Source organism: Camelus dromedarius, chromosome 1 (assembly GCF_036321535.1).
Source record: "Camelus dromedarius isolate mCamDro1 chromosome 1, mCamDro1.pat, whole genome shotgun sequence".
In the NCBI taxonomy this organism is placed as follows: domain Eukaryota; kingdom Metazoa; phylum Chordata; class Mammalia; order Artiodactyla; family Camelidae; genus Camelus; species Camelus dromedarius.
Window position 1 is genome coordinate 32529267 of NC_087436.1, and position 21714 is coordinate 32550980.

Sequence of the window (21714 nt, forward strand, 5' to 3'; positions counted from 1 at the left end):
TGGAATTAACCCAGTTTAGTTTTAGTTCTCGGAGTAACCCTTGCACCTTCTATTAGAAATCACTTTAATTTCTGCCCCTATAATTTAGCAGGGGTCTTTTGTCTAGTCACTGTCTTACTGTCTGGTTTTACTCATTTCAGCCCTTTAAGATTATGTGACATATTCTTCTTTCTCCTGTATTTTATTTAAATTGGTAATTCTATCTGGAGCAGTGATTCTCAATCCAGACTGCACAGTCAAATGAGATGAGGGAGGGGTGTTTTGTTCTGTTTAATACTTGGCTTGTGCCCAGACTGTTAAATCAGAATCTCTAGAAGTGAGACCTGGCGTCGGTGTTTAAATTCCCCAGGTAATTTTCATGTGCAGGGTTGAGAACCAGTGACATAGTCTAGAACAGAACAAACCTTTTCACTCTTACATACTATTGAAAGCCACAAAGAATCTTCTGTTTTTGTGTTATATATATTGATATTAACCATTTCAAACATTGAAACATTTTAAAAATGTTAATTCATGTAAAATAATAATGAACTCCTTCATAAGTAACGTTTTAAACTAAAAAATATTTTTCCAACAAAAAAGTGAGAAGAATAGCTTTCTTCTGTATTTTTGAAAATCTCTTTATCTGGCTTAGTAAAAGACAGTGGGATTTACACAATAGCTTTTGCACTCCGTTTGCTGTAATATCACACATCATGTAACTGCTGGAAAACTGCACTATACACTCACTAAAGAGAGAATGAATAAAATAGGCAAAATGTGTTAGTATTATAAAAGTTTTGACCTTATGGAGTCCCTGAAAGGATCTTGGTGACCCCATGGTCCCCCAAACCACTTTGAGAACTCATCAGAGGCCTGTGAGAGTGAGGTTTGAGTTCTTTTGGCAAAAACACTAGGTGCACATCTATGCTGTACATATCTGCTCTGTTTTCTTCCAACTTGCTCTTTTCACTTCATATATCCTGGAGATTCCCTCCACAGTAGCATCTGATATGTTTCTGATTCCTCTGTATAGCTTGTTTGATGGTTTCTCATAAAGGGAGATTCCATCTTATTATTTCTTACTCTGTAGGATCTGCAGTCTTGAAACACATCTACAAAACGTGAGATGAGTTATTGGCTTTTTTGAACTTACAGATTCAAATTTTTTATCAAGTGTGTTTCAACACTCTTAAAACTCATAAAAAAAAAAGCAAACAAACAAATATTTAAGCCAGAAGGATTCCAGAGCAGGAAGTTTGTTAAAATTTTGATTATCTCACATAAAACTGGTTGGCAAGTCCTTCTGGTACCATGTATGGTGCTACCTTCCTTTCTGTAGCAGCTTGTTCGACTCAACTGGTTTCTTAGGCCTTCTCACCATTTGACATACTGCTGCCAGATTAATTTTTCTGAAGCAGTTGAATTAATCATTATTCCTAGAAAAATTTAAAGTCTTCTCATTGCACTGACTTTAAAATCCTTAGTAAAATCCACCACAAATTCAAAACATTATTGGCATTTTATGTGCAAAAATCTGAAATATGAAAAGTTTTTCTCTCTTAAGGTAATTTGAAGGTCTCAGGAAGAAAATTAAGGGGGAAATTGCCTGAGTTACACTCCAGGTAAGACTGTCTTTTTAAGGTGCCAAGAAAGGTCAAAGGAACAATCTCTGGTCATAGGGAACATAAATTTCTCAGAAGACAGAAAAACAAGTGTTTTGCTTCTCCCCAGGGCAATTTTCTCTCCATTATCTTTCTTGCCTTCCTTTCCCCCCTCCACCCACATTTGACTCCATAGTTAAGTGTTTATAACATACTCCTTTATGAAATCTTCCAGCTTATTTCTGACATGTATTCATTGATGGACGATGGCAAAAGTAAAAGTACTTAGAAGTGTAGCTTTTTTTTTTTTAACCTCTATTAAGTCCTCTGAATCAGCTCTTTTCAATATATTGAGCTGAAAATGTTTATTTTAATTTGCTGCATTGGATTTGATTTACTGATTTAGGGAACAATAAAGTTCTGGCGATTTACATGTCAGTATTAAAAGCAGAGTCTCAGGGCCTTTGCAGTGTTCACTCTTCTTTCCTGAGGAGTCCGCCTGATTAGCTTCCTCACTTTCTTTAGATCTGAGGTCACCTCAGCAACACTTTCCTGGGCCACCTTGTCTTCCACACTTCATATCCCATTTTCTTGCTTCATTTTTTTTTTCTCTTAGCTTTTATCAACATATTTTACTTACTTGTCTTATTTGTGGTCTGCCTCTCTTGCTAGAACATAAGCTCTGTGAAGGCAGGAAGTTTTAGCTCTTTTGTGCTGTACCCTGGCCTTCAGAACAGTGTTTGGCAGAGAGTAGAAATTCAATAAATGTTTGTTGGACAAATGGACAAAAAGGCAACACAACTGCAAACAAACCTCTAAACCATCTTTATTAAAAACTATTAATAGAGTATAAAAATAGCTTTAATTATATAGAATGTAGAAGTACAACTCTGCAAAATTAAATTATTTCCATGCAGTTTAGTGTAGAGGTTGAAGTTTTAGTAACATTTAATAATATATATTAAAATATCCAAAGTATAAATCCTTGTTTTAAAAGTGTTTAGTGCTGAATACTTTTTCTTAGCTTTGCAACATTTTGTACAGTAGCCGGTATGATTTAGCTGACTTCATGGTTTTCAACCAATGGATATTTAATAATAAAAAACGGTGGTAGTAGTAGCAGTAGCTAACCCTTTTACAGCACATAACATGTGCCAGGCACTATTTAGACAGAAGTCACACAGACAACAAATAATTATTCACAATATTATTTTCAAGAATGCTCAAAGTAGACAAACCTAGTAAATTGGTTTCATAGCTTTTCCCATTTGTATTAGAAATATAAAAAAGCAGGCACTGCAAATTTACTATCTTGTGAGTATGCATCATCATCAGGGGTCCCTTGGCACAAACAAGAAACACTCCTTTCTCTAATCTGACAAAAAGAAATGAAAGAAAGAGAAAGAGAAAATTGGGGTAGGGGTTAGAATCTAAAATGTAATTTGGAGGTGCTAAAAATATATGCTAGTGGTAAGACATACAGTCTTTTGCATTACAGTCTGGTGAAAAAGAGCATTTGCTGGGATGTTAATAAAATCCAAGTTAAGAATGTTTCTGTATCTGCTAAAGCATTCTTTGCCCTCCTTTATTTAATAAAGTGACAGGCACTTACTATCCAACAGTCAGATTGATCGACTTTCAGATTCGAATCTGAACCTATATGGAAAAACAGGCAGCTAAGTTTACTTATGCTGCTTACTTTGATATCCATTTAGAGAAAAAAACCAAGATAATGTTTGTTTTTATTTCTTAAATATGCAGTATCTCTGCAACATGGACATTACAGTGCATATCTACAATATAGCAAATGACTTTGCCTGTATTAAGATCAGTAGTCTGCTTTGTCTTTTTATTTGTTAATATATGGTGGTCTCATGTTTCTTTAACACCAGGAAAGTGGTTTAACACATCAAAATTTCATTAAATGAAAGAGAAAAAGATGATAGAACCCCAAGTCTTAGTTCAGTCTGCCTGAAAATCTGGAGGTGATCAATAAAGTCCATTGAAGAGTAATTCTCAGTATTAAAAATAGCTCATTGTGTTTGGGGGATATATCAAGAAATTTAAGGCATTTCCTAATACTTTTAAACAAGAGTATCTTAATACCCATATATGTACACAGGTAGTTCTAAGACAGTAGTAAAGAGTCTACCATTTGACCAATATTTTAATCTTAAGGGGAAGATATTTCAATCCATTTTCTATATTTCAAGAATCAAAGTTTCTTGCCCTGTTTTGAATGCCAAAATTAAGGCCCATAAGACACTAATGACACAAGTATAATGCTCTGCATCTTAAACGCCTGGGTGAAAATCTCTTAAACTGATGGAAGACGGATAATAGTGTTTCTTATAAGACCAAATGTTTATAATGGTACACCCACTACGTTTTGCTGTGAGTTCTGACTAAGCTGGAGGGCTCATGTCTGAGGTAGGGGAAATGCAGAAGCTGACTTTAGATGTGCTGGCATAATTTGCCTTCCAAAGCTTATGCCCTGAAGAAGAACCCAATATTATAAAGCCTTGGGGGCATCTGAGACTTCAGGAGAATCCACTGTGTGTCAATTAAAAATTAAGTTCTTCCTTTCTGTCAATCCACCAAATTCTGACAGCCAAAGAAAATTCTCATCCCATTAGTTTTCTTTCCTTACTCAAGGTCAAGTAAACTATTGTTCATTAAAGTGTCCCCCCTTTGAGAAAACTCAATACACAATGATCCATATTTGTAAGGCAAAAATTAGTATTTAACAAAAGAAGTAACCATAGGATTTCTTTAGTCAACTTTTTCAGTGTTTTCAACATGACTAGTTTAGGTTTTAAAAAAAGGTTTACATATAACTTTCCTAAAATTAATGAACTTGTATAAAATGTATGTGTATATACCTGAATACATTTCAACAAAGAGAAAAACAATGAAAGTTTATGGACAAATAGTTTGAAAAATATATCCTAGTCAAAATAGAGCTGACCTGAAAGAGTAAAGAAAATCAAATAAATTAAAAAATAAGTTTAATTTTTCACTCCTCTCTTCCTCCCAGTGAGGTATCCTGAAACACTTAAGCTAAAGAAAAGTATCTAAGAAAAAGTCTCAGAAGAAATCAGTACTTGGACATTACAAATTTAGGTACTGACCTACAGGCAAGAGAGAAAAAATTACATTTTACTTAAGAGGGACTCTAGACACCTCAAAGGAATCATCTCATTTGTACATGAAAACTCTCAGCTCAGAGAGGTACAAAAACTTGTTCATAATCACATCACTAATTAGTTACAGAACCTGGTTTCCTCTCAATTTCATGATTGTTTTGCCAGATATCAGTATTAGTCTTGAGAAAAATACACAGTGAACTGTGTATTTTTTGAACTGTGTATTTTTTCCAAGATAAACATTCCTATATTAATTTTACATAAAACATGTCACATTATTTCAAACTAGGAAATAAATTAATGTTATATACCAAAATGGAAATAAGTTAACGATCCCTTCTTCATATTTTGATCAAGTATCTTCTTCAAAAGTCTCACGATAAGATTTAGTGCATGAAATCCAGCAGCATATCATCTTAGTCTTTAATAATATTATGTTCAGTATTGAATAGTGAAAAGAAGTTAAACCTTCTCTCTTTGTGAGTAGACTTCAGCAATTCTAATACTGCTTGATAGTCTGTGCACAGTTTTGTTGTGCATCAAGAAAACACAGCTACAAGGTTAATCCAAAGAATAATTTAAAAGCCATTTCAATGGCAATTTCTGTGACTGAGTCATGAAAACAGACATAAAGTTCTTGAGGTTTGGGGTGAAGAAAGAGTCTCCTGTAGAGGAAAAGAACACACTCATTTCAGAAATCCCCAAAACAAAAAAACCCACAACTCTTCAATTTATTTAATTTAATTTTGTTTTTGTTTCTAAAAGAATCAGTAGTAAATTAAAAGACCACTAATCTAAAGATTAATCTTAAGAGAGTTAAATTTTTAATCTATTCAATCAATTGCTAATGTATACAAATCAAACTATTTAAATCAGGAGTAGTTCTGCCTGACTTCCTTAAATTTCTCTATTCTACATCGATCAGCCTCATAATTCAACACCTATTGATTCTATCAATTCCAATTGTGAATGTAGTTAAGGCTCTACTGCACATGTTCATGTGTGCTTAACTCGTCTCTTATCTCTGTTCAGTCTTGTGCCCACACCATTCCATTTGGGGCTCCCAGCTTAAATCTTCCAATAGCACAGTTCTGATCACACTACACTGAGTTGAGAACATGCTGATGCTCCCAAGCTTGGTTGGTTACACATCAGAATCACAAGGAGGCTTACTAAAAACACGGAGTCCCACTCTCGTGAATTCTGGTTCAGGAGGTCTCAGGTGGGGTGCAGGCATCTCTGATTTTAATAAGTGACTTGGGTGATTCTAAATTCCATGGCCCAGCACATGGGAATTACTACTCTGGATATCATTTGTAAAGTTTTTGTCATGCAATTTAGCAGTACATGGTGGGTGTCCAATAACATTAGCCCCACCTAACTCTGTGCTCCTTCCACCAATTCTCTATCCCATCTCAACCTTCAGTGGCTCAATATTTCCCTCAGAATTCAATTCCTTAGTTAGGAGTTGAAGGCTGTCTGCAATGGTCCTAACTTAGCTTTTCAGCTTGATCTTTCACTTCATCATTGTATATGCCATTCCTCTATCGTCCTGCAAACCAGTGTATTCACTGCCATGCCTTATGATTTCCTTTGTTTGGATCTTTATTCATCCCATCCTTTTCCTAGAATGCTCTATCCAAATCTAATTCATTTTCTAAACCAGATCAAATGGAATCCCTAAGCCTTTCTTTGTAATACCAGCTTAGATTCCACCCCTCTCCTCAGAATTCCCAGAGCATTTGGTTGAATTGCCTAATTTATTATGTATAGCAAGCTTGCTTTCTATCTGTGTATCTCTTTCTCTCTATCTCCCCACAGATTATATATCCATAAATAGATATTTTAGCATGTTTTATATTTCTTCTGCTAGATGTAAGACCATTAGATGCAATGACTGTGTCTTTGTCTTTGCATTTGCCAATTTGCTACCCACCACCACGTTTTACCAAGCACAGCTCCATTTAAATCCTAACATGTTTATCAAGTGACTGTGTGCCAGGTGCTGTTGCAGGTGCCAGTGGTGGACGAGTCATTAAATTCCTGACTTCCCAAAGCTGAAATTCTAGTGAGGGGGAGAAAGACCATAAACAAATGGATTATGGATTGTCTGTTTGACAAGAGATGACATGTTAGCACTGGTCTGAATATCAAGGAGCCAGATATGCAAAGGTTAAGAAGTAGAACATCCTACACAGAAGGAATGGCAGGAACAGGATTTGACTGGTGCCAATGTGGCAAGGCACAGTGGATAAGGGGGAGAGTGACAGTGGGTAGAAACAGAGATGGGAAGAGGCCAGGTAGGGCAGGGTCTTGTAGTTGGTTGGGGGGTGGGAGAGGAGAGGGGAATGGAAGTGGGGAGGAAATGAGAGAGGGAAGAAAAGAAGTAGGGTCAGAGGGAAGGAAATAGCCATAAAAGTGTAGAATCATTTCATTTCCTGTCAGTGTATTACAAATACAATTTTGTAAGATAACCAAATAAGTTTTGTGGGGTTTTTTTTTTTTTAGATAGAAAAAGACTTGGGAAGAATTTAAAGGAGATAACTTAGTAAATAAAATAAAATTCTAAAATACATTAAAATATTATAGTCAGGCTAATAATTCCATGCCTACAACGTAAAATCCTTATCCTCTTTAACACTTTTCTAAAACTTTTAAATACTTTTTTCCACTTACCCTACTACCCAGTAAGCCATAACTGGTGGTGCTTTTCTCTGATCAGTCCAGTTTTCAGGTGAGCATTCAAACAACACACCATGTTCTTTCACAGGCTTAAGAGAAGACACTGAATTTGTAGAACCTGAATGATCTCCACCATTTAGTGCTTTCTTTTTCTGTAAATTAATAGATATTATTAGTATTAACTGGTATTAATAGTGTTGACTTTAAAATGTTTTCATATATAGATTTGAATTGTTGATCCTAATACTTTTAAGTGCCTGCAATGATTCTTCTTCTTATCTGCAGGAAAATTTCTACTCTTCCTTGTACTTGCTTTAAGTATCATCTCCTAAAAGAGACTTCATGGATAAAGTGTCTCTTGACTCTCCAAGGTAACATTTATTTCACAGCCCTACATTATTAATATTTATAATATATTAGTAATTTATAGGTTTATCTTCCCCAGGACATTATAATCATTTTTTTCCAAGTCAGAGACAATATGCTATTCATCTTTGTATTTTTTGAAAACAGCAGTGCTTTGTACTTAGTAGGTGCTTAATGAATAAATGACTAATCAGTTACTAAATGAATAGATGAAATGTAATAAACTTAAAAACACCTATACTTAAAGCTGTATTGTCTCTTTCTCTGAAGCATTCTCAGTTTCCCACTGATTAAATCATTAACAAACCAGTGACTCATTTGGAATATAAAGACCTTCTGTAAGACTCAGGCCAGTGGCGTGATCCTCCAGTCTTCTCTTTCTCTCAAAATCTTCATCTAAGTCATCAGCAAACCCTTTTGGCTCATCCTTCAAAATATATCCAGAATCCAGAATCCACTGTCATTTCTTGCTTTGAGAATTTCCATAGCTCCTAACTGGTCCCTGCCTCCACCCTTGTTACCCTGCGAACCTGTTCTCTTCCACAGTAGCCTAAGTGATCCTTTCAAAACTAAGGATGATGTATGTCCCTGCTGTGCTCTGAGAACCTTCTATCCTCTTCAGAACAAGGGCCACAGTCCTTTAGCATGTCCTTACGCATGGTCTGGCCCTGCTACTTTTATGGTCTCAACTCTTAGCACTCTCCTCCCCACCCAGCCTGCTCCGGCGCTTTTGCTGCCACTCCTCCCTCTGTGGCTTTGTACTTGCTATTTGTTATGTCTGGAAGCTCTGCCTCTGGATTTGCCACATGGCTCGGTCCCTTACTTCATTCAGTTCTCTGTTCAAATATTACTTGACACAATCAGAGGGATCTTTCAAAATAATAACTTCCACCTCTCATCCTTCCCATTTTATCATTCCTCTTGAAACTTATCCTACCTGATATATTACACTCCTTGCTATTCAGTAGCCTCCCCTATTAGAATATCGGCTTCATGAGGAGAGAGATTTGTTCACTGCTGTATCCCAGCGTCTAAAATAGTATTTAGTGCATAGTACGTACCTCAATATTTAAACAATATGGGGAAGGCTAATTTATATTACTAAATACTACTGAATAAGTTAGTGAAATGTACCTTATAGAATCTTTCAGTATGTTAAAATGGAACGGAGGAGCCTCAGAACACAAAGCACGTAAGGATATGTGGCCAAACCACATTTTGCTGAATACCAATTTCTGATAGCTCGAAGAAGGACACAGAATTTTACTGCTGAATGAGTCCTAAGAGATGATATAATTCAGCTCATTCACTTTATAGCTGGTGAAGGAGGAAGAGTTGAGGCTCAGTCTGGGATTCCTTATTCCCAGCCCAGTGTTCTTCCACCTTTGAACCTAAGTTCTTCACAAATTTAGCATCCTTAGCAGATGTATTGCTAGATACATTACAGTCATCTTCAGGGAGTATTTTTTGGGAGGGGGGCTGTATGATGTTTCACCAGTCACAAATAGACTTCTGCATGTTTATCCTTTTCAAGAAATCAACACTCACTTTCCATGCTATTAAAACAATTGCTATTTTAATTGTATACAACATTACAACTTATCTAGAAGGTACAATATTAAATGAAACTTTATCCTGGATCGAGAAGCAAGCAACCAACCAACCAACATTATACTACAGTTCTGTGTCTACTGCTGTACGTGTCCAATTATGTTCCAAAATACCTTGTACTGCTGGTTGAATACTTAAAGAATTATCAGTCACCCACAGGTAGTGACAACTTTCCAAGTAATAGTTGAGTTACAGATATCAAATATGGGAGGCACATTTACATTACAAACAACTATATTCAAATTTGCTATGGAAAAACACAGGTCAACCATTTTCTGAAATAGTAATCTGGGACATCAGATTCAGAATTATGAAATAAAGCTTTGAAGTTAAGTACTGTGAGTATAATCTTATCATTCAAGTTAGACTGGGTGACTGTTAAAAAAAATTAAATGAAAACAGTGATTGGGGGACATATTGATTAAAGAGTTTAGACAGAATATTTAGGGAGTGCCCTACCTCTTCAACCAACGTCTGTTGGAAAATTGCACGAATGGTGAGACAACACTGATGGAAATTCTTTATTAGCTGAGGGTGGATAGAGCCACCCAACTGTGCCACTTCTTCATGGGTAGGAGTAATAAAGATCCCTTGCACTGTTTCTAAGGCAACATAGTGGAAAAGTGTGTTCTCAGGACCAGATGTCAATCTTGGAAAGAAAAAACAAAAAGAAAAGAAAAAGATATTTAAGTAAACTTGAAAAAGTTTCTTCATTTTGAATTTTGTGGACTTCTAAAAAGCTTTAAACTACAATATAATATTAGGAGTATAATTAGGGAAGGGAAACTAGGCCAAACATTTAATTCCTTCTTCCTTCTTATCTGAAATACAAGCTAGGGTTATTATCAATTCCCTTAATTGAAGCAAATTCTACATGTTACGCAAGGATAAACAAACACCAATTCATTTGCAAGTAACTTAATCGTCCCTTTGCTAAACAACCCAAACTGGCTAAACCTCTCTTTTTCCATGGTTGGTAATGAATAGCTTAGCCCATGTCTGACCCAGATATCTACAAGCCATAAACAAGGTATCAGTCTAGGGTGGACCACACATAAAAACACCTTCAAACAAACTAAACATTTTAGTTAGTAGCATTTAAGTCTTTTACCATAACTGTCAAACTGATCATCCTAAAGAAAAATAAAATTATTATTACCAACTGCAAAGCTGGGTTAGTAGTCTAGATTACCATGCCAATGACTAGCAGCATTCTACTGTTTCTCATCATTGTATTCTGTGTTCTCTTACTATTCTCATTTCTCCATTCTTTTTCTCCATCCTTTCTTCCCTTATTGAGATCTGCGATGGGCCAGCAGAACCTACAAATACTGCTTATTTCCACCAGTAGTAAGAAAAGCTAAAGGACAGCAATGATAGCAACAATGAAATAGTAGCTATCATATACCGAATGCCCTCTATGTGCCAACATAGGTGCTTTGAATTACCTTAGTTTTAATTCTTATAATGATCCTGTAAGATATTAAATGTTACTGTCCTCATTTTAACCACGAGGATATCAATTTTCAGAGGACTTAAATTACCTTGTCTGAGGTCACCTAGCTAAGTATCAGAGCTTAGGTGACTCTGAAGCCTATTCGGCTACCCCTTGCTCTTTCCTGATTGGCAGTCTTTAAATACCTGAAGAGCAATTCCCCATCCACATCTCAAGCACTCAAGCTGTCCCATTCTCATTCTAATGTCTATTAAAAAAATTCATTCAGTTGATTTTTTTTTTTCCAGCCACAGCACAGAGGCAAAGCAAAGGCCTATTTCAGCTCTTAGCCTAAATACCACTTCGATTATCCATGCTAGTCAAAATGCTGTTAAACTAATTAGGCAGCAAGATCAGAATAACTTCTTATCACTGACTTCTAAGTCTTAGTTCTCTTTAGAGACAAGGAATAGGCAGAGAAGGAGATCATCTACAAATTTTTCTCAGACTTTTCCATAGGATGGCTGGCTCATTAACAACTAGTGCCTGATGTTTTTTCAATCAAGTAAAAAATACTCAAGGTGAAAAAATTATAATTATTCAAAAAAGAAAATAATTTAAAACATACATTTTAAACTCGAGGTTTTCAAATTCAAGATAAGGTACAGAACAGAAATGATTTTTTAAAAAAGAACTATTAATAAGATTCCTGTTTAGGGAAGTTTAGAATTAACATTTGTGTTAACCTCTTTAATTTTCTCTCAAAACAACCCCAAAACACAATGAGCAGGTCTGGTTCTTTTTTTTTTTTTTTTTTAATTGAAATACAATCCGTTACAATATGTCAATTTCTGACGTACAGCACAATGTCCCAGTCATGCATATACATACATATATTCGTTTTCATATACTTTTTCATTAAAGATTATAACAAGGTATTGAATATAGTTCCCTGTGCTATATAGAAGAAATCTGTTTAAATTCTATTTTTATATATAGTGGCTAACATTTGCAAATCTCAAACTCCCAAATTTATCCCTTCCCACCTTCTTTCCCCTAGTAACCATTAGATAGTTTACTATGTCTGCAGATCTGTTTCTGTTTTGTAGATGAGTTCATTAGTGTCCTCTTTTTTTCTTTTTTTTAGATTCTACATATGCATGATACCATATGGTATTTTTCTTTCTCTTTCTGGCTTAGGTCTGGTACTTGAAAACCATAAATTCACACCATGTGTATTAACTTACTCAGTATATAAACTGAAAGTATAAAAATCATCAGACAAGCAATTACCCAAAGGGAAGACAAATACTTGTTTGGTTTTGTTTTTTAAAGCAGATTAAATCAGATTTGTTCTTCAGAAAGGTCACTCCTACAGCAGAGAATGGATTCAGGGTAGGCTGGAAGTTGGCAGCCAGTTGCAATACAACCAGGTGAGAGAATGGGAGCCTGAACTAGGGTAGGATCATTAGGGGCTCAATGGTTTCAAGAATTATCAGAATACAGAATGGATAGGACTTGGTTACTGAATGAAATGTTTTCTGTATATTATTGTTTTTAGTATATTACATACTTTTATTTTATAAAAATATGTACTTACAGATTAGGATAATACCTAATACCACACTGGTTTATATCACACTTTTACTATTAGTCATTAGGTGTGGGCTACTCTGAGGGAGAGGTTGTAACCTTGGTTGAGTCAATTAACTTCCAAGTAGGACAAGGCCAAGGGAGGGACTCAGCTATGAGCCATTAGCAGCCATCACTCTCAAGCACTGTGAATGAGTACCTGGGGCTAAGGAGTATTGCAGCAACCACAGCATCCACTGGAGTCTAAAATAGCAAACTAAGTTAAAAACTAGACATACAAAAGGGAAGTCACCTATGGAAGAAAGATAAATGGGGACTTTCACATTTTGAAGTATTACTTTGTATGTTTCTTATTTCTTACGGAGTATGTTTCCTATATGTGTAATGAAAAACAGAAAAACAGCATAGCAATTACCTTTCATATGTAAGAGATACCATAATTACACTTGTTGAATAAAATCTCAATTTGGTATGGAATCATACTTTTTCACTGTAAAATTTCCTTGAAGACACAAAGCTAAATGAAAAATTAAAATATAAGGAAGTTTCTTACTTCATTGTGTTATATATTTCCAATTCTTTTTCCAAAAGGTCCTTTTTCAAGTTCCCCAAATGAAATGGATTTGGAAGGGTAGACTTCTTTTTAGTGATCTGAAAAGTATCATTAAGTAAATCAGTTTTTATCTAAGAATGGAATCAACAGAAGTAATGTAAAAACTAAAAATCCTTCTGAGAGAACTACTTACTATTTGCAATGTTTCCTTTAAATATTTTCAATGCTAACTTGTACCTCTTGGCTTATCCTTTGCTAGAAGTGACCCCAGGGCCATGTCATGGGAGGACATGACGGTTCTCCCTGTAAACTCCTACCAGCACCATAATGAAGCCATTACCAAGTTTTGTTAGAATTTATATGTATGCATACTTGTCTCCTTCTCTAGACCGCACCTCTCAACGGAGAGAGCTGTATCTTATTCATCTTTTTATCTCCTTTGTGTAGCATGGCCCTTGGTACACAGTAGGTGTTCAATCAATATTTATTGAATGGCTGGATCTTAGAGATTAATACAGTTTCTTTTAAGAGCTCCTTAAGTCTAGCCAAATCCTCTTAGACTATATTTCCTATCAATTTCACAGACTGGGATTATGAGTACCACCAGTGTGAGTACTTCCTAAATACACCCACTTAGAGCTCCAAGAGTGCTCTATTTTTTGGAATTAGGAGACCAAATCTATGGTCATCTATGCCACAATACTTAGAATCTGTTTTATTTGTACCCCTTCTCAGAATCCTTCATGCTTTGTCTGGCATCACCTTCATTCACCCAAATTAAGTTTCAAAAATGTTTTGAAAGAGCAGCATCACTAGAATAAGTACAAAGTCTACTAGGGTGATTACTCTAATAATCATTTGGATATGTTATGGTATTTTCATGGGAAAAAACATGGAAAAACAATAATCTAAAAAAAGAACATTTTCTTTGTTTTATTTGTCACATGTTGGATTCTTGAGTATGGAGAGCAGACTTTCACAGTTGCAGATAAAAAAATACTCATCTATGGGAAAAATAGGACAAATATTCATAAATGTATAGATATAACTTTTTTTAAGTTCTTGATTTTATTTTTGTTTCTGCTGAACATTTTCTTTGCTATTTAGTCAGATCAGTCCCCAAATGCCCCAGAAATAGGATGTTCTTTGTTATCACTGTGAATAGAGAAAAAAGAGATGAACACAGAAAGCAAGATTAGAGAGTTTCCCTACTTGTAATTACTGTCAAGTATATACGCTGTTAAGCACATTCTAGCTAATGTTTTATCACTTGGTATTTCTTTCTCTTTTTGATCCTAAATCATTAGTTTGTCAATAGTGACTAAAACAACCACTAGTTCAAATGAAGAATGATCTGCTATTAAAAATTATTCTGCAGTTATAAAATAAGGACTGGAGAGACAGCTTAGCTCCCAGAATGTACACACTTGAAGGAACACACACCTTAAGCAAGGCCCCACTTTCTTCTGAACCATCAGATCCCTGAGATTCTCTTTGCTTCTGGACTGTGTCCAGTGTACTGTGGGGGCTCAAGCCAGCACCTTCTCCAGCTTCATAACCATTGTCAGATCCTCCACTTCGGGAAGGACTGGGCTTACGTGTCTTTAAGGAATAGTCACCAAAAAGAGTTCTTCTGCACGTTGGAGACGTTGCTACTTTGGAGGTCCCTTGTAGCCTATTGAGGATGGGTGAAGTTGTCAAATTATCTAATTTTTCATGTGATCCAGCAAGGAACCAATCAGCACAAGACAAACAGGGGCCCGGAGAAAAGGCTAGCCGTTCATTTATGCGGGAATCTACCCCTTCCAGCTGGTGAAGAGTTGTTTTGACCTGATCCACGTATATACAGTCTGGTCCAGGATTCCCAATAGCTTTGGATGCACAGCCTCCAGCTTCTAATAGTACACACAACATGTAATGTCTCTATACAAAAACAATTATTAATATAGATTTAGCCACATTTAAAAATTTGTATGTAACATGCATGTATAAATTTATGAATTCTAAAGACATGAGCATATGGCATAACCACGTGATGCTTATTAAAAACTACCCCCCTTCTTAGTTATTGCAATGCTTTTGATCACCCTTGACATCTAATCTCACTTTGCCTTATCCCAATACACCATCAGCTACTACTTTTGACACATAGAATTCCCTAAGGTAGCTTTCAAAGAGCCTCAATCATTGATAGTCCCTTCATTCACAATCACATATTTGTTGTTTCTGATTCTATATTCTTTTCATGTCTCTATTTCCCAAAACAAACCAGAGTATAAAAGTTCAAATTTTATAGAAATGGGAACAAAAGATCATAATAACCTGCTAAAAATCTTATCTTGGGTTTCATTAATGTTTCTCTATGAGTATGAAATGGATGCAAAAAAAAAAAAAAAGAAAGAAGCGCATGTAACACTTTCTGGAATACTAGTATTTGACATACTCTTAATTTTAAATTATCATTTCTGTTTGTGTATTTATTTAGGCAGTAAATGATGAAAACAAGCAAACGAAAAACAAACCCAAGAAAGAAACTAAGGTAAACTTACCAAGCCAACAATTAGCAAAAAATATCTCCCCTCAGGTTCCTGAAAGACTTCAGTGTTTGAGGCTGAAGAAGGTTGGAGGTGATAGAGGGGAAACACTTCTCTCCATATTACCAACTGACCGATTCTGTGTTTTGCTGCTAAAGGCAGTAGGCAGTGGTGGCGACAGTATACAGCAATATTAATAAGATCATCCTTAGGCAAATGACTGCATATCAAGTAACCCTTGAATTTAACCACAGAGAATAAAAGTCAACTAGTGATATAAAGCAGTCATCCCATAATACATTTCTGAGAGTTTTATAGGTGCTTCTTCAGTTGGCTTAAAATATTCCAGTTTCAAATGGAATAAGTGAAGACATAGTGAAAATAAATGTATTTTTAACTAGAGATCAAATATTCATGATAACTTAAGTCTATAACAGGTGGACTTTAGCATAAAGCAAGATCACCTCTGAGTAACATTAGCCTGAGAATATGGCAAAATTAGGAAAGAACTGACCTTCTGAAGATGAAAGGCGGAGAAGCAGGAGAGGAGGTGGGAAGCATACTTTTCACTACATACAGTTCTGTATTGTCTGATTATTTTTTAGATATGTTTTATACTGTGTTTAACAACCTTTTAAAAAATTAAAATACTTAAATTCACTTGACACTTAATTTGCTTTTACCCGGAAGTCAACTAATTGATGTTAGAATATTTTCTAAAAAGATATATGGTTACTTTCTGAAGATAAGAAAAGAGACAAACGACTGCAAAACGAAATCATCACAGTATTACTTTTCTCTCATAAACACTTGGTTCTTTGAGTTTTGTTTCTCTTTTACACATGTGTAAATGTCTTAAGATATAATGAAACCAGAAATATTTATTGTATTTGTAAATATGTAGGTACAAGTCTTGTTTTCAAATCTAAACCTTATGGTAACTACATTCAGAGAAAAAGATAAATTTATTTTTCATGTTTGTAAGAGTTTGAGAAAATTTAATTTAGGTCTGTTCATATAGCAGTTGGACATTTATAAAAATTTCAAGCTTCAGGACCTACTATATAGCACAGGGAACTATATTCAATTTCTTATAATAGCATATAATGGAAAAGAATCTGGAAATAAAATATATATGTATGTACATGTATAACTGAATCACTTTGCTGTACACCTGAAGCTAGCATTCTAAATCAGCTACACTTCAATAAAAAACTTCAAAGAAAGAAAAAAATTTTCAAGCTTCAACTTACCTTGTAAAATAGAGAAGACCCCAAAATTGTATACAGCCGCCTCATGTCATAGTAATCCTCAGACTAGGGGAAAGAACACAGTGGAGATGTATATATATATATATAGATCTCTCTATATATCTATATATTTTATATATCTATGTATTTTGTGTATATATATATATAAAAATATAAAAAATGATCTAAAAAATTTAGTTAAGCGGGGAGGGTATAGCTTATGGAAGAATGCATGCCTAGCATGCATGAGGTCCTGGGTTCAATCCCCAATACCTCCATTAAGAGTAAATGAATGAATGAATGAGTGAATAAACCAAATTACCTCCTCCTCCCAAGAAAATAACCTAAAAAATCCTAGTTAAGCTAAAACAATTAAAATGGAAATTACATTCTTTAGTAACTGAACTGTTCATAGTACTTTCTTTAGAAATCAATATACTAGGGTATTAGGGTGAAAGATAAGGTACATATATATTTACTTTTGACTGAGAACAATCTTATTTTTGGTTTCTGTAAGATACTGTTGATTAGAGACATCTAAGAGTAGAATATAAGATTTGTTACCCATGAGGGATTGAAAGAAACCTACCAAGAGAAAATGCTTCTACTATACATCATCTAAAATACACAATATTACTATATACTATTTTTGAAAGTACAAATTGTTACAACCTATTTGGGGGCAACTAAGTAAAAAAAAAATTAAATACACATACCTTTTAAGTAATTCGACTTCTAGAAATCTACAGAAATACTTAATCAAGAGAATCAAGATCTTTGTATAAAAAGTTAAAGTATAATTAATTATTTTAATATGCAAGAATTGGAATAAAGTGAAGTCCAACAATGGAAAATGGTTAAGGAACTTAGGTATGTTCACATCACGGTATATTATACATCTGTTTAAAAAAATAAAGTTGATATATATAAGCAAGCACAAAAGGTTTCAGAATATATTGTTCAGCAAAGAATGCTACTGTAGAACAAAATATTCACTATCATCTAAGTTTTGTTAAAAATAGCACCTCCAATGATAGACATGTACATGTATACATACATGTTGTTTTGTATTGGAGTATGTAAGTGTATAGAAAAGGGTCTGGAAGAATAGGTTCTAAACTGTAAGAGCCGATATAACTGAGGATGGAATTGGAGGAGATGGATGAGGAAGGAGGACATTTGTTTTTAATAACCATGCTTGCATTTTTACCCAATATGCATGCATTAATCTTATAATAAAAAAATACAGTGAAACCTAAGGAAAATTGAAAACTGGAAATAATCTAAATATCCCTCAACTGGGGAATGGGTGAACACTGTGATACCATCATACAATGGAATACTAACTAGTCAACAACAAAAAGGATGGAACTGCTGATACACACGATTACAAGAAGAAATCTCAAATGCTAAGTGAAAGAAGTCAGGCCCATCCTTTTTCACGTTCTGACTGCTTTTATATCAAAGAAATTCCTTGTAATGCTTTACTGTGCCCATATTTAAGAATGAGGAATTAATAAATTCATTGGAAGCTTCTTGAGGGTATGGAAGCTCTCTGATTTGCTTCATTATAGGTAAGCTTTTAAAAATTACTATAATTAAAATTTTTAACTGTGGTCAAATACACATAATATAAAATTTACCATCTTAATCATGTTTAAGTGTACAGCTCAGTAGTGTTAAGTACATTCACATTGTTGTAAAACCAATCTCCAGAACTCTTTTCCTCTTGCAAAACCAAAACTCACTATCCTTTAAAAAATTACGCTCCACTTCTCCCCTACCCCCAGCCCCTGGCGTCCACTCTTCTACTTTCTGTCTTTAAGAATTTGACTACTTTAGGTATCTCCTATAGGTGGAATTGTGTACTATTTTGTCTTTTTGTGACAGGCTTGGTTCACTTGGTATAGTGTCTCCAGGTTCATCCATATTGAGGCATATGTCAGAATTTACTTCCTTTTGGAGACTGAGTCATGTCCCATTATATGTATTAACCACGATTTTTTGTTGTTCATTCCTGTGTTGGTGGACGCTGGGGATGCTTTCTCCTTTTGGCTGTTGTGAATGATGCTGCTACGAATGTGGGTGTGCAAATATGTCTTCAAGATTCTGCTTTTAATGCTTTTGACTATATGGAGTTGCTGGATCATGTGGTCATTCTGGTTGTGATTTTTTGGGGGCCGCCTTGTGCTTTTTCGCATTCCCCAACAGTGCACAGGAAGTTCCAACACCTGGTGTTTTCTGTCTTGTTTTTTGTCTGTTTAATGGTAGCCATCCTAATAGGTGTGGGCAAACTGTTTCATGTGTATAGTTTTGTACTCTGCTTTTTCCACATAAAATGACCCTGAACATTTTCCCATGTCAATAGACAGTTTTCTAAACACTATTTTTAATGGCTGTATTATTTAACATCCATAATGTGGTATTTTAATTTGTTTCTGGTAATTTTTCAGAGTATAAATAATGTTGTACAGAACATTCTTATCAAAAAAACTTTGTGTACATCTCTGATATTTTCCTTAGTTGGTAAGTTTCTGGAGGTTGAATTCCTAGATCATACTGTATAACTTTTTAATGAATATTGCCAGATAGCTTTTCCGAAAGGTTGCATCAGTTTATACTTTTACTAGTATGAAAGTGTCATCTACATTGAACATTGTCAGACAAAATTACTTCAATGTATGATCATAAACACAAAGTTACCAAGAATATTCATCAACAGATAACAATGGTTTAACTCTGAGAACAGAGCTGGCTTTGATGTATGAGTTGTCAAGCAAAATGCTAGATTTATTTTTATTTTGTATTTTTCAATAGTATTTGTATAACAATAAATATTTTAACTTCCTAATTAAAAAAAGAAGGCAGACCCCCAAAATTATCTACCATATGATTCAACTTATATGGCATTCCAGAAAAGGTAAAACCATGTGGACAGGTCTTTGTATTGACATAGCTTTCATTTCTCTTAGGAAATTAGATAGGAATACAAAGGTAGAATCATATGGTAGGTGTATATTTAGGTAATTAAGAAACTGCCAAACTGTTTTCCAAAGTAACTGCATCATTTTATAGTCTCTATTTGTCAACTTGTTTTCTTTTATGGATTGTGTTTTGATGTTGTATCCAAAGAATCCCAATAGATCTTTTTCTAACCATAGTTACTTTCTGTGCTCATTAAAGTGATGAAAGCAGGAATTAGAGTTTTAATTAAACCTACTGGATGTAAGTTCCTAAAACCCAGATATTTAAATATTTTAGATCTAAACTGCCCCGAATGATTGATATCTATCTGAACGTTCTCCATCAATGAAAAAATGTATGACCTAAGAAGAGTTCACCTTGCTTAAATTTCCAGTATTTTTACAAACAAAATACCCTTCCATTTGCTCAGGATCTTAGTTAAGACTAGGCCACCCCTTCAGTCTAACGCTCTCTCTCCACTTTCACCAGCAGTCTTCTAAAGAATGACGATCCAGCCTCACTGCTTCTACTTCCTAACTTACCATTTGCTTTTTTGGGGGAATTATTTAGAATAAAATTTATTAATAAATTATTGATTTTCCTCTCGGTAGCATAGAAAAATACACTAAGCCATGTTTTCAAAGCATGTTAACTAAGGGAGTACGATATATTCTACTCTGTGAAACACAGGTTGAGTATACTTTAAGTTAAAATTTCCTACACAGATAACAGGTAATAAGACTGGCAAGAAGGAAAAGAGCATGAGCAAAACATTCAAATACAGTTATAATGATATTTTTAAATATTTGGAAACGTGAATTTGCAGAATGTAAGCAGCATGTGTGTTTTAATTTGCTATACACAGTTACCACCTATTAAGAATACCCACTCCAGTCAGGAGAAATGCAGTAACTACATCTTTCAATGTTTGTTTCAACTTTGGACTTAAATACCAACATAATCTTCTGTTCAAAAATCAATCATTTATTTTGTAAAGAGTTCAACTGAAAATTTTAGCATATACAAAAATTGAGTAGTATAATTAGCTCCTATGTACCCATACTCCCAGCTTCCACAATGACCTGAAGCTAATCTTGTTTCATCTATATCTCCTTCTCCTTCTCCCCTCTCCCTACTGAATTATTTCAGAGTCAATCCCAGATGTTTTGGCATTTCATCTGTAAATAGTTCAGAATGTATCTCTAAAACAGGACTTTAACAAAATATATAACCATAATACCATGACCTTATCTATAGGATTATTCTCACCTAATAGCCAGTTATCAATTCCTTGATTGCCTCATAGATGTTTTTAAAATTTTGTTTGTTTGAATCTGGATCCAAGTAAGGTCCATATTGAAACTGGTTGATATGTTTATTAAGCCTCTTGTAACTGAGAGGTTCTCTCTCAACCTCTCCTCAGCCGCCTTCTAATTTATTTGTTGAAGAAACTGTCCTGTGTGTTTCCCAGTCTGGATTTTGCTGATTGCAATCTTCCTCCCTCAAATGGGATATTTTAACATGTCCCTTTCCTCCTGGCATTTCCAGTAAATTGGTAGTTAGATCTTGAGGCAGGATCAAGTATACTTCATAGGGGGTTTGTGTTCCCCTTTAGGAACCACATACTATCTTGTCTTTCCTTTTGTGATGTTAACAGCTACTGATGATCACTGCTTAGATCCATTAACTCAGTGAGGGATTATAAAATGATATTCCAATTCTGACATTCTTTCTTAATATATTAGGTAGACCACTTCCACAAAGAGAAACTCCCCCTCATCTCTATTTGGCAACCCTGAGGTATGGTTCAGATAGGAAAGGCAGATAAATATTTGATTCTTTCTCCTTAATCACCAGTTTCCACAGTAATGAACTGGTTCCTTAGCATCCCTCAAAGCTGACCAAAAAGTTTCTTTTTTTCTTTAGTAACATTATAAACTCGTGGTTTAAAAAAAAAAAAAAACTCATGTTTTAAAAGATTAAAAACCATACTCCCA

At 34.7% G+C, this 21714-nt stretch overlaps 1 protein-coding gene across 3 annotated transcripts in view; it reads right to left on the minus strand.

The window, feature by feature from the left end:
• Window positions 1-2465: 2465 nt before the first annotated feature.
• INTU (inturned planar cell polarity protein) overlaps window positions 2466-21714 on the minus strand; it is a 73240-nt gene continuing 53991 nt past the window's right edge. For all 3 annotated transcript variants that reach the window (XM_031466402.2, XM_010977664.3, XM_031466405.2), the window contains exons 10-16: window positions 16757-16819; window positions 15519-15740; window positions 14413-14892; window positions 12970-13067; window positions 9848-10037; window positions 7406-7563; window positions 2466-5394 (exon numbers count right to left, since the gene is read on the minus strand). In XM_031466402.2, the coding sequence (XP_031322262.1) occupies window positions 5283-5394; window positions 7406-7563; window positions 9848-10037; window positions 12970-13067; window positions 14413-14892; window positions 15519-15740; window positions 16757-16819 (1323 nt within the window). In that variant the 3' untranslated portion in view covers window positions 2466-5282. The remainder of the gene's footprint in view (window positions 5395-7405; window positions 7564-9847; window positions 10038-12969; window positions 13068-14412; window positions 14893-15518; window positions 15741-16756; window positions 16820-21714) is intronic.